Raw genomic sequence first — 14109 nt, forward strand, 5'->3', positions numbered from 1 at the left:
TGACAGCTCAGAGCCTGGAGCCTGCTTCTGATTCTGTCTCCCTCTCTCTCTGCCCTTCCCTTGCTTGCGTTCTGTCTCATCTCTCAAAAATACATAAACATTAAAAACAATTAAAAAAAAAAAGATCCTACTCAAATGTTCCTTCAGGAACTTTCCCCTCACTCTCTCAGTCAGAAATAAACTCTTTTCTCCATTTTACTTGGTAACTCTGCTACGTCTTATCCTGCCTGCAGTATATTAAAGAGTGAACACACTGGCTTCCCTCATTCTGAGCACAGGGACTCACCTTATTTGTAGTTGTCATTGCCTCTTCCAAAAACTGTATCTTGCTTTGAAGGGCATCTATCTGACCTCTTTTAGCCGTGATTTGCTTTTGCATCCCCATTGCCACTTTCATAGCTGGGGGGAAAAAGAAAATAAACGGCCTTAGTTTTTAGTGTCTAAATTTGGGGAGGCTACTATAAATTGATGGTTAAACATTATGAGAAGGTGACAAGATTCTCCAAGGCACTTGGACAGTTTCAAGAGACTGATCACGGGAAAAAACAAAACAAAACAAACCTTCAGACTTCACAATATTGGGATATAACAATTTTCAGCAATTACAGAGAGATTTTGAATTGAGAATGATATTTTGTGATTTTCTTGCTACTGGTATTAATTTCACTGACCATGATAATTTGCTATATCTCCAATGGTTATATAATACTGATCAAATTCATACTTACACATATCGAACATATATACATAACAATAGTTGTATACTGAACAATGTAGAATTTTCTAGAAATTCATATTTAAAATACCACAAATGGGGTGCCTGGGTGGCTCAGTAGGTTAAGCGTCTGACTTCTGATCTCAGCTCAGGTCTTGATCTCACGGTCGTGAGCTCAAGCCCTGCACTGGACTCCACGTTGGGTGTAGAGTCTACTTAAAAAAAACAAAGAAACAAAAAAACCCCACAAAAGACATCTATTATTTATTTTTTTCATATGATATCCTATAAAAATGTCATAAGTGATTGTGTAAGACTTCTATTATTAAGTGATCTTTTTAAAGATTCCAATGATACCACAAACCATTCAATTTTCATTCTCATGGCTATTGCATGTGCTTGGAACTCACTACTATTTCAATAGTAAAATTGGCAGCATTAGCACATACGGAATTATTTTAGTAAAACTGGTGATGGGGTGAGAATGTTCAGGGCAGGTAGTAGGCACTGAATACTTCAGATATGGGAGACCATTGAAAAGACATATGAAGCTCATCCTTGCTTGGAAATTCAAAACCAGAGACCCAGTGTTGTTTCCTACAGGAAAGAGGTTTGAAAATGCCACTGGCTTTGAGTTGAGCCAGGTCCAGATACAGCTTAGAGGTTAAAAGGCAAAGAGAAAATGTATCATTCTTCTTTTTTTTTTAATTTTTAAAAATATTTACGTATTTTTGAGGCAGGGGGAGAAGGGGAGGGAGAAAAAGAGTGAGAGAGGGAGACTGAGAGGGAGAGGGAGAGGGAAAGGGAGGGGAAGAGAGAATCTGAAGCAGGCTCCAGGCTGTCAGCACAGAGCCTGACCTGGGGCTCGAACCCACAAACAGGGAGATCATCACCTGAGCTGAAATCAAGAGTCGGTCACATAAACGACTGAGCCACCCAGGTACCCAAAAAATGTACCATTCTTTAAAAAAACCATCAGAGAGGATAAAAGGTCTCACTTCTTGCTAAGGAGTAGTTGCTATAGCGAAACTGTTGAAACAGGGCTCATCAGGCATGGCACATCGATCTATTAACAGAGCAGCAGTCTGACATCATTTGCTCACCACTCACCTAATTCAAGCACTCTGAAGAACTCTGGTCTGATTAAGTGGATCAAGGTTGGCCTTCAAGCTTGTTTTCTTAAATCTCTTTTAAGATAATTTAATCAATAAAAATTAACATTTGAATGCAAAAACAGGATTACTGAGTGAATTGAATCATTGTAATATGACTGGGGCTGTTGTGGAGATGCCAGCAGGGCACTGAAGAGAGGGCTCTCTCTGGTGGTGGGGGAAGGGAACGGACCCCCAAATGGGCCTCCTGAGCGACTTCTCCAAACCCCACCATTTGCTTGCTGGTTAACACCAAGCAAGAAAGAGATGAACCTTTAAGGACTACACAAAATACAGAACACTTCGAGAACATGCATTCGGTCTCTGGACAGGGATTATGATCATCTTCTCTGTATCATTCTAGTTTTAATGTATGTGCTGCTGAAGCAGGCACAAAAATAAATCTTTGACACTAAAAAATGTTGAGAGATAAAAAATATAGGACTTACTTATTCTTACAGTCAGCTAATATAGCCATACCAACACTAATAATAATGATATAAAACAGGAGATAACCTTCTCTCTCAGAATTAATACAGGCAGCAAGGGACAAAGGGAACAGGTCCAAGGGGTGAAAGGGACCACTCATGCCAGCCATTCAATTCCCAGGGTTCATCCCGTTTATATCGCAGAAAAGGAATCAGGAACTGACAATTAACCACAAATTTATAGTTTATGTTGGTAATGAACATGTGAAAAATAAGGGGTTGAATGAAAATTATTGGTGACGTGTATTTTTATCAACACTTCCTTAAAAGTAATTGGCATTTATAGACATTGAGATCTATTAGAGATTACTAAAACAGCCACAGGAAAAGAAAGATTCAGATACTTCAGGGCTTAAATTAAGCACACAGCATTTTCCCCCAAAACCCCCGAGTAGAACGACTGCTAACACCCATCGTTGGTGCCTGTCACTGTGCACCGGGACCCGGGAAAGGTGCCAGGCAGTGCATCCAGGTTTGTGTTATAATAAATCTAGACCAATGGAATTAAAAACAGAAGAATAAAATCTAATAGAGCATACCATGACCATCGGATCCTTCCATCGACTTTAATGTATTTCTTGTTTGTTCGAGTTCAGACCGTGCAGATTTTAATTGCATTTTCAGTTTATTTGTAGTAGCTTCCATCTCTTCAGTTTTGTTTCGAAAATTCCTTTTTAAGACTTCATAGTCCTCTGTACAGTGTGATAATTATAGAAGGTTACTTTTTTCTACCCCACTGTATGAAGTATGTTTTATTTGTGATTGATGATCACAGAATTTTAGAGCCAGAAGAGACTTCATCTAGCTCCATCACCATTTGTTATAGAAATTAGATGTACATACACATTTCCCTCCTTCTCTACCCGCTTACTATTCATGGCTTTTTCCAGCCAGTGTAATTGGCTCACGTCAATTGCATCTTAAACTTTCTTGGATGGTCGTACCCACCACAAAGGATCTCACCACCATTTGTAGGCAGGTGAATCTCCATGATGTGATCAGTAACCTGAGGTTGCTTTGTGTTCTAGCTTTTTTCTTTCAATGTTTATTTTGAGAGATGCAGAGAGAGAGAGAGAGAGAGAGAGAGCATGTGGGTATGCAAATCGGAGCACGAGCAGGGGAGGGGCAGAGAGAGAGAGGGAAAGAGAGAATCTCAAGCAGGCTCCACACTGTTGGTGCAGATGCCGAGCTCCGTCTCAGTACTGTGAGACCACGGCCTGAGCCAAAATCAAGAGTTGGATGTTTAACTGACTGAGCCATCCAGGCACCCCTCTGACTTTTTATCTCTAGTAACTATTAAAAGACCTGGCACACATTCATCATTTATACACAAGAACACACACACAAACACACCTTTTTATATATTTATATATGCTAGATTTATACACAGAGGGAACAGGCAGAGCCAAGACCTCTTTGCTGAAATCTGTCTCCCCACACATTTCTACGTGGATGTCCTAGCACCACCCACACCAACCAGCTCATGCTGGCTATGTATCATCCTCTGGCCCTTAAGCCTGCCCCTCTAACAGCTTCCCTCTCTCAACTGTTGGTACCATCGTTCTCCCAGTAACACAGACCTACAACCTGAAGGCCACACATAACCCCTCTAATCACTAAGTACTGCTGTTCAACTGCCAAAATACTCTAATCCTTCCTCTCATTCTCACCGCCACTGCCTTGGTTCAAGTTCTCATAGCTCCTGGGGCCATTGCAAGATCCTCTTGGGCTGGCTGGCCCCTGGCCTTTCTCTACCTGCTGACACTGTCCTTCCAAAATATAAGTTAGATGGCAATAATCTCCTGCTTAATGTCTTCTGCTGGTTCCACACTGTCTGGCTCTGCCTATCTACTCTGCCTCATATCTTAGCCTTCGTGCCTCAAATACTCAACTACTTCTGAGGTCATATTGTTATTTCATGCCTCATGCTTTAGCCCATAATGTTCTCTCCACCTGGGTTGCCCTTCTACTTCTTTTTTACCTGCCAAATCGCAGTGCTTCCTTCAGACTCAGCAGAGGAGGTTTGAGTCCTATAGGAGACTCTTCCCTTCTGTACCCAGCACACTGATCCTCATCTGCTGTACTAACCCGTTCTATAGAGGTCTGGCTCCCAACTAGCCGGGGTCCCCCCTGTTGTGTTTCTAAGGCCTATCTCAGTATCTGGCCTAGTACATGCTCAGGAATCATGGACTCTGCGTGTGTGTGTGTGTGTGTGTGTGTGTGTGTGTGTGTGTGTGAAGTAAATGATACCTGTATCACACTAATTGTGAACTAGGAGTGTTTTGGTTTTAAATTTAAGATCTTAGATTTCTCCTTTCCAGAAATCTATGCCAAGTCTGTTACATATGTTGCTTCATTATGAAACTTCTGATCAAGCTATTTGACTCAAAGGACTCAAGGTTTCCACTTCCTTCCCCCTTTTCTTGAAAACGCAGTGAAGAATTTCCTGGACTCTGAGAGGTGACTAATGTTAACAGTTAATGAGTGCAAGATACAGGAGCTCTGCTAGGAGAGGCGTCAAGACTTCTGGGCAGCATAATTATCCCTGTTGGTGACGTGGGAGGCGTGGCCACCCTCCTGCAGCAGTCTTGGCGTCCATGCTGGACCTCAAGGGCAGCGCTCTGAGTGGTCAGTAGACCTCGAACCGAAGGAACGTACCTGAAAGACTGTGCAACTCGTTCCTGCTGGTCTTCACCTCATTTAATAACTGGTCCCTCTCCTGCCTGATGTCCTTCACTGCACGGAGCCGCTCAGAGCCTGCATTCACCAGCTTCACCTTTTCCAGCTCCAGGTCACTCACTCGGGCCTCAAGTTCCCGTATCTTTGCATCTTTTTTATCTTTTAAAATCTAAACATAGGGACAAATACAAATACAAAGAAAAAAAATTATGTAGATGTACTTATAATTGACATTGTATTAGTATCTTATCTATGTTTACTATCTTTTCCCTCTTTCCTACAATATTAAATTTCTATTTTATTATAAAACCTCAACAGTAAATGGGAAAACAAAAGGAATATTTTACCTTCCTTTTAACCTTAGGTGTCAATCTCCAGTATCATTTGCTGTAGCTCCTTCATTATTCTTATCCCTATTTTTTTTAAGTTTATTTATTTTGAGACAGCGAGAGAGAGTGTGCACGTGTGCACTTGGGGTGGGGGCAGAGACAGAGGTAGAGAGAGAATCCCAAGCAGGCTCCTCTCTGTCAGCACAGAGTCCCGCTTGGGGCTCAATCTCATGAACTGAACTGTGTGAGATTGTTACCTAAGCCGAGATTGAGTCAGGTGTTTGAGCCACTCAGATGTTCCTTTTTTTTTTTCCCCCATTAAAAAAAAAAAACAAACAAAAAAAAACGTACTGAGCACCTACTTTGTGGCAGGAACTATTTTACATGTTGGGGACAGAGCAGCAGGGCAGGTTCTGGGGTGAGGCCTCACTTGCCTCCCTGAGTTCTGTGTCCTAGGAGTCTCACTAGCCTTGCCCTGTCCCAGTCTTGAAACACAGGAAGTAAAACAAACAATGTCCTTGTCCCCACAGGGCTTACATTCCAGTCAGAGGAGGCAGAGGATAACAAATATTTAATAGTGTAATAATAAGTGACTTAAAAAAAGAATAAAAGAAGGTGAGGGGGTAGAGAATGAATGCAGGGGAGGAGCTCTGCACGTAAGAGATAAGTTGGCAGGTAGAAAAGCGCCCAACTGCTATTCTTATTAAAGCCTGCAATAAGGCTGGCCCCTGGCTGGTATCTGGAGACTTGGATTTAGGAGAGTGTCCCCCACTCAAACTGTAAGAGTAGCTCACTGCGCCTAAACCATTTCTGCAGACAAAATTATTTATGCTGAGTACCCGCTTTCCTTCTGAAGGACTGGAATACTTGCCAGGCAACGGGTGTCTGTGTGACCAGTCCCCAGTATAAAAACCCTGGGGACTGAGTCTGCAATGAGCTTCCTTGGCAGTATTTGACGTGTGTGCTGTCACAGCTCATTGCTGGAGGAGTCAAGTACATCCTGCACGGACTCTGCCAGAGAGGAGTTTTGGAAGCCTGGGCCTACTTTCCTCCCATGTACCTTTTCCCTTTGCTGATTTTACCTTCTATTCTTTCACTGTAATAAACTGTACCCATGGGCACAACTCTATGCTGAGTCCCGGGAGTCCTCCTAGCCAATGTTTGAACCTGGGGGTAGTCTTGGGGACCCTGACCCTCTCTGATGAGCAGAAACCTCAAAGAGGGAGGTGAAGGAGCAACCCATGTTACAGGCTTGGGGACAGCTCTAGGCACAGGGAATGTGTTCAGGAAACAGCACAGCCATCAGAATGGCTGGTGGGGGGAGACTGGAATCTGCCACCCCAAACATGTTTCTCTGGCATAAAGATTATTTCAAGCTAATTATTTTGAGAAACAGCAGACATGGGAGAAGGTCTGAAAACAGAGAAATTGCCCTTTAAGAGATATTTCTATTTACAAAGGAAGTCTCCATTTGTAAGGGTGTCTCCCTCTGTGAACCACAAAAGAAAGGATGACTCTAAATTATAAGAGAATCTTATCAATGGGGAAGGCACAGTTTAAATCTGCAAAACAAACCTCATCCCTGTTCTCCATAGTTCTCCTGATCACCTTCCCAAAACTTGCCTCTCTCACCTCCTTCTTTGTTTTAGCTAAAGATGATATTTAAGTATTTAAGCCTGAAATCTTTTTGTTTGTTTGTTTTTGTTTTTGTTTTAAGTAGGCTTCACACCCAATGCAGAGCCTAACATAGTCTCAAGACTATGAGCTCAAGACCCAAGCTGAAGGGTGCCTGGGTGCCTCAGTTGGTCCAACTTCAGCTCAGGTCATGGTCGCATGGTTCGTGGGTTTGAGCCCTATGTCGGAACCTGAACTGACAGCCTGGAGCCTGGGGCCCAGAGCCTACTTCAGACTCTGTGTCTCCCTCTCTCTCTCTCTCTCTGCCCCTCCCTCATTTGTGTGCTCTCTCTCTCTCTCTCTCAAAAATAAACATTAAAAAAAAAAAAAAAAAAGCTGAGATCAAGAGTTGGATGCTTCACTGACTGAGCCACCCAAGTGCCCCTAAGACTGAATTCCAAGCCACCTCTGAGTTACTCATTTCCCTGGGCTTCTCCCTTGTATATATGAGATATATGTATTAATAAACTTCTGTTTGTTCTTTTCTTGCTGATCTGCCTTGGTTTCAGGGGTTCAACCGAGAATTCAGAAAGACAGAAGGAGAAGGATTTCTCCTGCTCTACACTGGAGTGGACTGAGCATGGGGGAAAAAAGGAGTTGGAGATGAAGTCAGGGAGGGAGCCGTGGGTAAGACTGACCCTAGAGGCAGTGTAAGGATGTGAGAGTTCATTCTGAGTGAGATAAGAAGCTGTTGGACAGTTTTGAGCATGGGAGTGATGTAACGCTTTAAAACAGGATTCTGGTTCCTGTGTGAAGCATAAACAGTAGTGGGGGGTGGAGGTAGTAGGGGAAGCAGGGAGACCAATGAGTAGGCAGTTGCAAGAGCAAGTGAGTGAGGTGGTGGCTGGATCTGGTCCTTGGGTGAAACAGGTAACAGCGATATGGAAAGTCTGATTTTGCATTTCCAGCTGTCAGAAGTTCCCAGCTTGGTATGCCTCTGCAAACTCTGACCAAACCACTCCTATTTCTTACAGAAGGCTTTTTCTCTGGACTTCTTCCCCATCCTTCTGTAGGGGCACCGCCTACTCTGAGTCAGGCACTGAAGTTTGAAATCTCAAAGTCTGCTACGTCTGTCCCTTTCTCCTAACCCCTTATACTCAACTGTTCTCCAAATCCTTCCCTAGGCAATGCGGATTATCCTCGCCTCTCATGTGGATTCCTACGACTGCCTCTTAACTGGTCTCTGTATTGGTAAGCCTTCCTAGGATGAAACCCTCTTACCAGGACCTAGGTCTGCAATACCCACATGTGACCATTGAGCACCTGAAATGTAGCTAATCTAAGGGGAGATGTGCTACAAGTGGAAAACGCACTGGATTTCAAGGACTTCATATTAAAAGACAATGTAAAATACCTCAATAATTTGTTACATTGATCGCAATATAAAAATATCACTATATTTGACATATATTGGTTAAATAAAAGTCCTTTCATCTGTTTATTTTCAAGTGTCTACTAAAAAATTTAAAAATTCTATATGTGGCTCATGTAATTTCTAGTGGACAGAGCAGGCTTAGATCCTTCCAAGTTAACACCGTTCAAAAAAAAACCAAACTTACTTTTTGGTCACCAGATTGTTCCCCCAAAGTAAGACCTGTTGTCCAGAAATAGAATATTAGCTAATGCAGTTTGTACAGTAGCAGTTTCAACGTAGAGGCCAATGCTGTGTTTGCAATGTAAACAGGTAACAGGCTTCCAGCTGCTTCAGAAAGGACTGGTGGAGAGCACAGGCCTCTCTCACTGCACAATCCCTGGAACAGCCTGAGGCATCACATGTATTGGGCATATGCTACGCTGTTCCACCTCATGGAATCAGCTGATGGACTTTCAGTCCTTTCTTAGCCTTTTCAGAAAGGATCCGGCTTTGAGGGCCCGCAGCTCATCCTGGTTCTGTGCTGTCAGTGTGTGCAGGACCCAGCCTGAAGAGGTGAGAGAAACCATATGTTCTGGGGCTCGATTTCCCCTCCCTTCTGCTGCTTGGGCTGTGGAGGGAAATGGTTGTGGCAGTAAAGCTCAGGTTTCTACCTACATCCTCTGTGCCTGTGTGAAGCTCTTCTCACTGGAGGAATTTCCCTGAAGCTGCTCCTGCTCCACGTTTGGGAACTGAAAACTAGTTTCCACCCTCTCCGATCTATCTTTGAATTCTCTGTCCAAACTTTGCCCCGTTAATCTACCCCAACATGGCCTTTGTCGTGTCACCTCCTCCTCTCTATCCAAAACCCTTAATGGCTCTCACACCATCTCTAGGCTGAAGCACACACTGAACTTCCCCTTCCTAGAAATACCTCATTCCCCCTCTTTGCCTATTTCAAGTCCCCGCTTCTCTATGAAGTCTTCATGAGCCACTGCGGTCACAGAGATCCACGCTGCTCTGGGGCCACTCTGATATTAGAAGGTGATGTGTGCTCTCTGGAAATGTATTTAAAAACACCGAGTCTCCGGCCTCATCCTAAACCTACTGTATCAGAAACCCTGGGGTGGGGCTCAGCAGTCTGTGTTTTAACAAGCCCTCCAGGTGACTCTGGTTCTGACTGAGAAGCACTGCCCTATATAATATTTACGCATAGACTGCCTAGGGTCAAATCCCAAGGTAGTGTTGCTCTCAGGTAAGTTATTGAGTCTCTCTGTCTCAGCTTCCACATCTTTAAGATGCGATAACAACATGCCCACCTCATTAGGTTTTTGTGAAGATTAAATTTAATTTTTAGGGTATAAGACTCAACAATTATAGGGTATGAGTCTCTTTTTTCCTTAACAAAAGGTACAACAATCTTCTTTTCTCCTCTAGTAGGTCTGTAAACCTATCTAAAGTTTTCATTGTAAACACTGGCCATTGAGAAGCCTTTATAAATCTCTTTCATGGTGAATTTGACCATCATAAAATATCCTCATGATATAATCAAGTAAAAACTTAAACACCAGGAAATCAAAACAATTTTATAATCAAGAAAACTTAAGGACTAGTTCTTTATGCAATGAGCCTGTATATTTCCATAAGATTAAGTAACTATCATTGGCCCTACTTTTAGAATGAGGAAACTGAGTCATCTAAGGTTTATGTGATTTGTCTCCTTTTACTTACCAAGTCAGAGATACAGGTGATGTAAAGCTTGGGATATCAAATTTTACAATAATTCATCCAATCATATATTTGAGTACCTTTTGGGTGCAATGCATAAAAATACAGGGCAGGGGGTACAAAAATGAAAAAGATGTGTATCCTACTTTGAAGAGTCTCCTGTCTTATGGGGATGAGGGGACACTGCTGTTTAAACCCACTCAGTGCAACAGAGAATGTGACCAGGTTATGACAGATAGAGATAAAGAGTGATAAGGTTCTGAAGGAGAATGGGATGGGGGAAGGGAACATTTACTAAACATCTTCTGTAGACCTGGAATTAGGCTAAGTCCTTGATACCTATTTTCTCATTTAAGCCTCTAGTAACCAAGTAAAGTTATTGGGGGTATTTTGTTTGTTCTTTTCTTTGTCTTTCTTTCTTTTTTTTAATGTTTATTTTTGTGAAAGAGAGTGCACGTGTGTGGAGGAGGGGCAGAGTGGGGGACAGAGGATCCAAAGCAGGGTCTGCTCTGACAGCAGAGAGCCCAATTTGGGGCTCAAACTCACAAACCATGTGATCATGACCTGAGTCGAAGTCAGATGCTCAACCGACTGAGCCACTCAGGTACCCCTTTCTTTTTTTTTAGTTTTTTTTTTTTTTTTAATTTTAATTTCAGTTAGTTAACATACAGTATTGTATTAGTTTCAGGTGTACAATATAGTGATTCAACACTTGCCTATGACACCTAGTGCTCATCATGACAAGTGCTCTCCTTAATCCCACCACCTATTTAACCCATCACCCACTGACCTCCCCTCTGGTAACCATCAGTTTGTTCTCCTTACATAAGAGTCTGTTCTTGCTTTGTATGTCTCTTTTTTTCCCCCTTTCTCATTTTGTTTCTTAAATTCTACATATAGGTGAAAGCATATAATACTTGTCTTTCTCTGACTTATTTTGTTTAGCATAATATTCTCTAGCTCCATCCGTGTCATTGCAAATGGCAAGATTTCGTTCTTTTTTATGGCTGAGTAATATTCCATTGTATGTATATATCACATTTTCTTTATCCATTCATCAATATGTATTATTTATATATTTATGATGCTGCCATAAATACAGGGATGGATGTATCCCTTTGAATGAGTGTTTTTGTATTCTTTGGGTAAATACTCAGTAGTAAGATTTCTGGATCATAGGGTAGTTCTACTTTTAACTTTTTGAAGAATTTCTATACTGTTTTCCACAGTGGCTGCGCCAGTTTGCATTCCCACCAACAGTGCACGAGGGTTCCTTTTTTTCCACATCCTTGCCAACACCTGTTGAAGAAATCCCAGTCTTGTAAAGTGGGTTAAAAATGCACATGCACAACTTCTGCCACCAAGCACTGTTGGTGGGAATGCAAACTGGTGCAGCCACTGTGGAAACAGTACAGAAGTTTCTCAAAAAGTTAAAAAAAAATAGAACCACCCTACATAGAGCAATTGCCCTACTGTGTATTTACCCAAAGAATACAAAAATACTAGCGGCACCTGGGTGGCTCAGTTAGTTAAGCGTCCAAGTCTTGGTTTCAACCCAGGTCATGATCTCAAGGTTTGTGAGTTTGAGCCCCACATTGGGCTCTGAGCTGACAGCGCAGAGCCTGCTTAGGATTCTCTCTCTCTCTGCCCCTTCCCCACTTGCATGCTCTATCTCAAAATAAACAAAAAAAAAATTTAGAATACAAAAATACTAATTCAAAGGGATACATGCGCCCCGAAGTTTACAGAAGCATGATCTACAATAGCCAAGTTATGGAAACAGCCCAAGTGTCTATCGATTGGTGAATGTATAAAGAAATGTGAAATATACATACAATGGAATATTACTCAGACATAAAAAGAATGAAATCTTGCCATTTTGCAATGACATGGATGAAGCTAGAAAGTATTACACACTGAGCAAAATAAATCAGTCAGAGAAAGACAGATATTGACTTCCCTCATATGTGGAATCTGACAAAAGAAAGGGGGGAAAAAGAGAGAGAGAGAGAGAAAGACAAAGCAAGAACAGACTCTTAAGTATGGGGACAAACTGATGGTTACCAGAGGGGAGGTGGATGAGGGGGATGGTTAAACGGGTGATGGGGATTAAGGAGGGCACTTGGTGTGATGAGCATCGGGTGATGTATGGAAGTGCTGAATCACTATATTGCACAACTGAAACTCATATTACAAAATATGTTAGCTGTTCTTTTTTTTTTACAGATATGGAGGCCAAGATTTAGTGAACAATGCAGTGTTTTATAGTCATTGAGTGGTGAGAGATGGGATTCAAAGATGGGTCTGTCTGAAGAGGGAGAAAATACTTCAAACTGTGGGATCAGAAATGGCTTCATGAGGAACCTGGATTTTCTGGTTTTTTTTCTCTTTCGTATCAGTAGTCCTGAACCAGTTTGGGGCCACCCACTCCTTCTGGAATCTAATAAAAGTATGGATCCTTTCTCACAAAAACACACAGATGCACTCAGACACAATTAGTTTCAAACAAGCTCAGAGGGTTCACAGGCCCTCTTCACAGAGCCCCTCCTCAGTGACTTGAGTCAAACTTCCTTAATGAGGGGAAAGCTATTTCAGAAGCTAAGCCACAAAAAAATCTCTACAGACCTTGAATTCCTGTAGCTCCAGTCTCCTATCATTGATCTCCTTTTCGAGCTGAGCCTTTTCCACTTGCATGGCACCAGCTGTTCGTCCATGCTGGCCAACCAGCTGTGTCATGTTTTCGATCTGCTGTCGCAAAATCTCGATCACCTTGTCCTTCTCTGCCATCTGGAGCCTGAGGGCCTCACACTCCGTCTGCACGTTTCTGAGGTGATCTCCCTCCGTCTTCAGGTGCTGCAGCTCCTGCAATTTCAAGTCTACCCGGGAGCGCAGCTTTGTGATCTCTGAATTGGTAGCCTCGATGGCTCTCTCTTTTTCCTGGAGGGAAGCTGTCAGGTCCGAAACGGTCCTCTCTGAGCTCTCCAGGGTCATTTTCTTGGCAGTCAACTCTTCGACCACTTTTCGGAGCATCTCTTTGGTGGATTCAAGCTGAGCAGTCAGGGAGGACACTTTTTCTAGACTTTCGTTCTTTCCCTGAATTGCCGCCATCTGATTGTTAAAGAAAATTTCATGGATTTGGGCAGATAGGTAGAGGCACCCTCAAGAGATGTAACAAGGTAGCTCACAAACATGAAATCATGACTCAGATAATATCTACTTAGACTAACTCAAATCGTTTTGCTGCCAGAACTCTGTACAGGCCACAGACCAAATACAGTTAATGAGACCAAGGTGGAGAGAACTTCATTAGGTAACAGTGCTCCTCCAGAATGGCTTTCTAGTGTGGGAGCTTGGGAAGTTTCCTCTGAGGATGTTTTCTGTAACAATTTAACTTAGGATAACACTGGCGATAGGGGGAAGCATGGTAGGATGATAACTGCCCTTCCTCACGATTTCCCTCCAATGTGCCCCTTAATTCTACCCCTGAGGGAAAAGTGAGTAACGGCCTGTATGCAACATGCACTTTCCTTCTCAGGTCTTGTATGGAAAAGAGTTAAGAATCTAACTCCCAGTGTCTCCTGTCACCTTTCTTCTTGCCCAGCTTGGGCCAAAGAGTAGGAAAATGGCTTTGCCTGGATTTTAAGCCAAGACTGGTCTCTTTGGTTTGCTTTCACATTTGGGGGAACTTAGTCTTTTGTGGGATGCTTTTCATGTCTCTGTGGCAATAAGTGGCCCTGGAACCATGTCCCTTCGGTACCAAAGGTATGGTGCTGTTAACAAAGCAGTCAACGTTTTGTTACTGCTGCACTGAAATGCAGTGCAACCATCTTGTGCATCTATCAGTCTTGATACATCTCGCGCACCAATCAGTTTGGGGGAAAACCAAAACCAGAAAACATGATGGAAACCTTCAACCCTGCTGCTCCTTAGATGTCCCTATGGTTTGATGCTTTTCTGAAATAAGCAACTACTAGGTTGCCAATGTGTACGTGAA

At 42.6% G+C, this 14109-nt stretch overlaps 1 protein-coding gene and 1 non-coding gene across 14 annotated transcripts in view; both read right to left on the bottom strand.

Annotated features, from left to right (window-relative positions):
* CCDC158 (coiled-coil domain containing 158) overlaps positions 1-14109 on the bottom strand; it is a 103442-nt gene that overhangs the window by 53250 nt on the left and 36083 nt on the right. For 12 of the 13 annotated variants that reach the window (XM_049630678.1, XM_049630684.1, XM_049630680.1 and 9 more), the window contains 4 exons: positions 12741-13223; positions 5013-5202; positions 2894-3046; positions 287-399 (listed from right to left, as the gene is read on the bottom strand). In XM_049630678.1, the coding sequence (XP_049486635.1) occupies positions 287-399; positions 2894-3046; positions 5013-5202; positions 12741-13223 (939 nt within the window). The remainder of the gene's footprint in view (positions 1-286; positions 400-2893; positions 3047-5012; positions 5203-12740; positions 13224-14109) is intronic. The other variant, XM_049630688.1, reaches the window with a different exon arrangement.
* On the bottom strand, positions 2154-2260 carry LOC125924145 (U6 spliceosomal RNA). Its single transcript, XR_007458313.1, has one exon. It is a non-coding gene; the product is annotated as a U6 spliceosomal RNA (small nuclear RNA).

This window comes from Panthera uncia, chromosome B1, assembly GCF_023721935.1.
Source record: "Panthera uncia isolate 11264 chromosome B1, Puncia_PCG_1.0, whole genome shotgun sequence".
Lineage (NCBI taxonomy): Eukaryota > Metazoa > Chordata > Mammalia > Carnivora > Felidae > Panthera > Panthera uncia.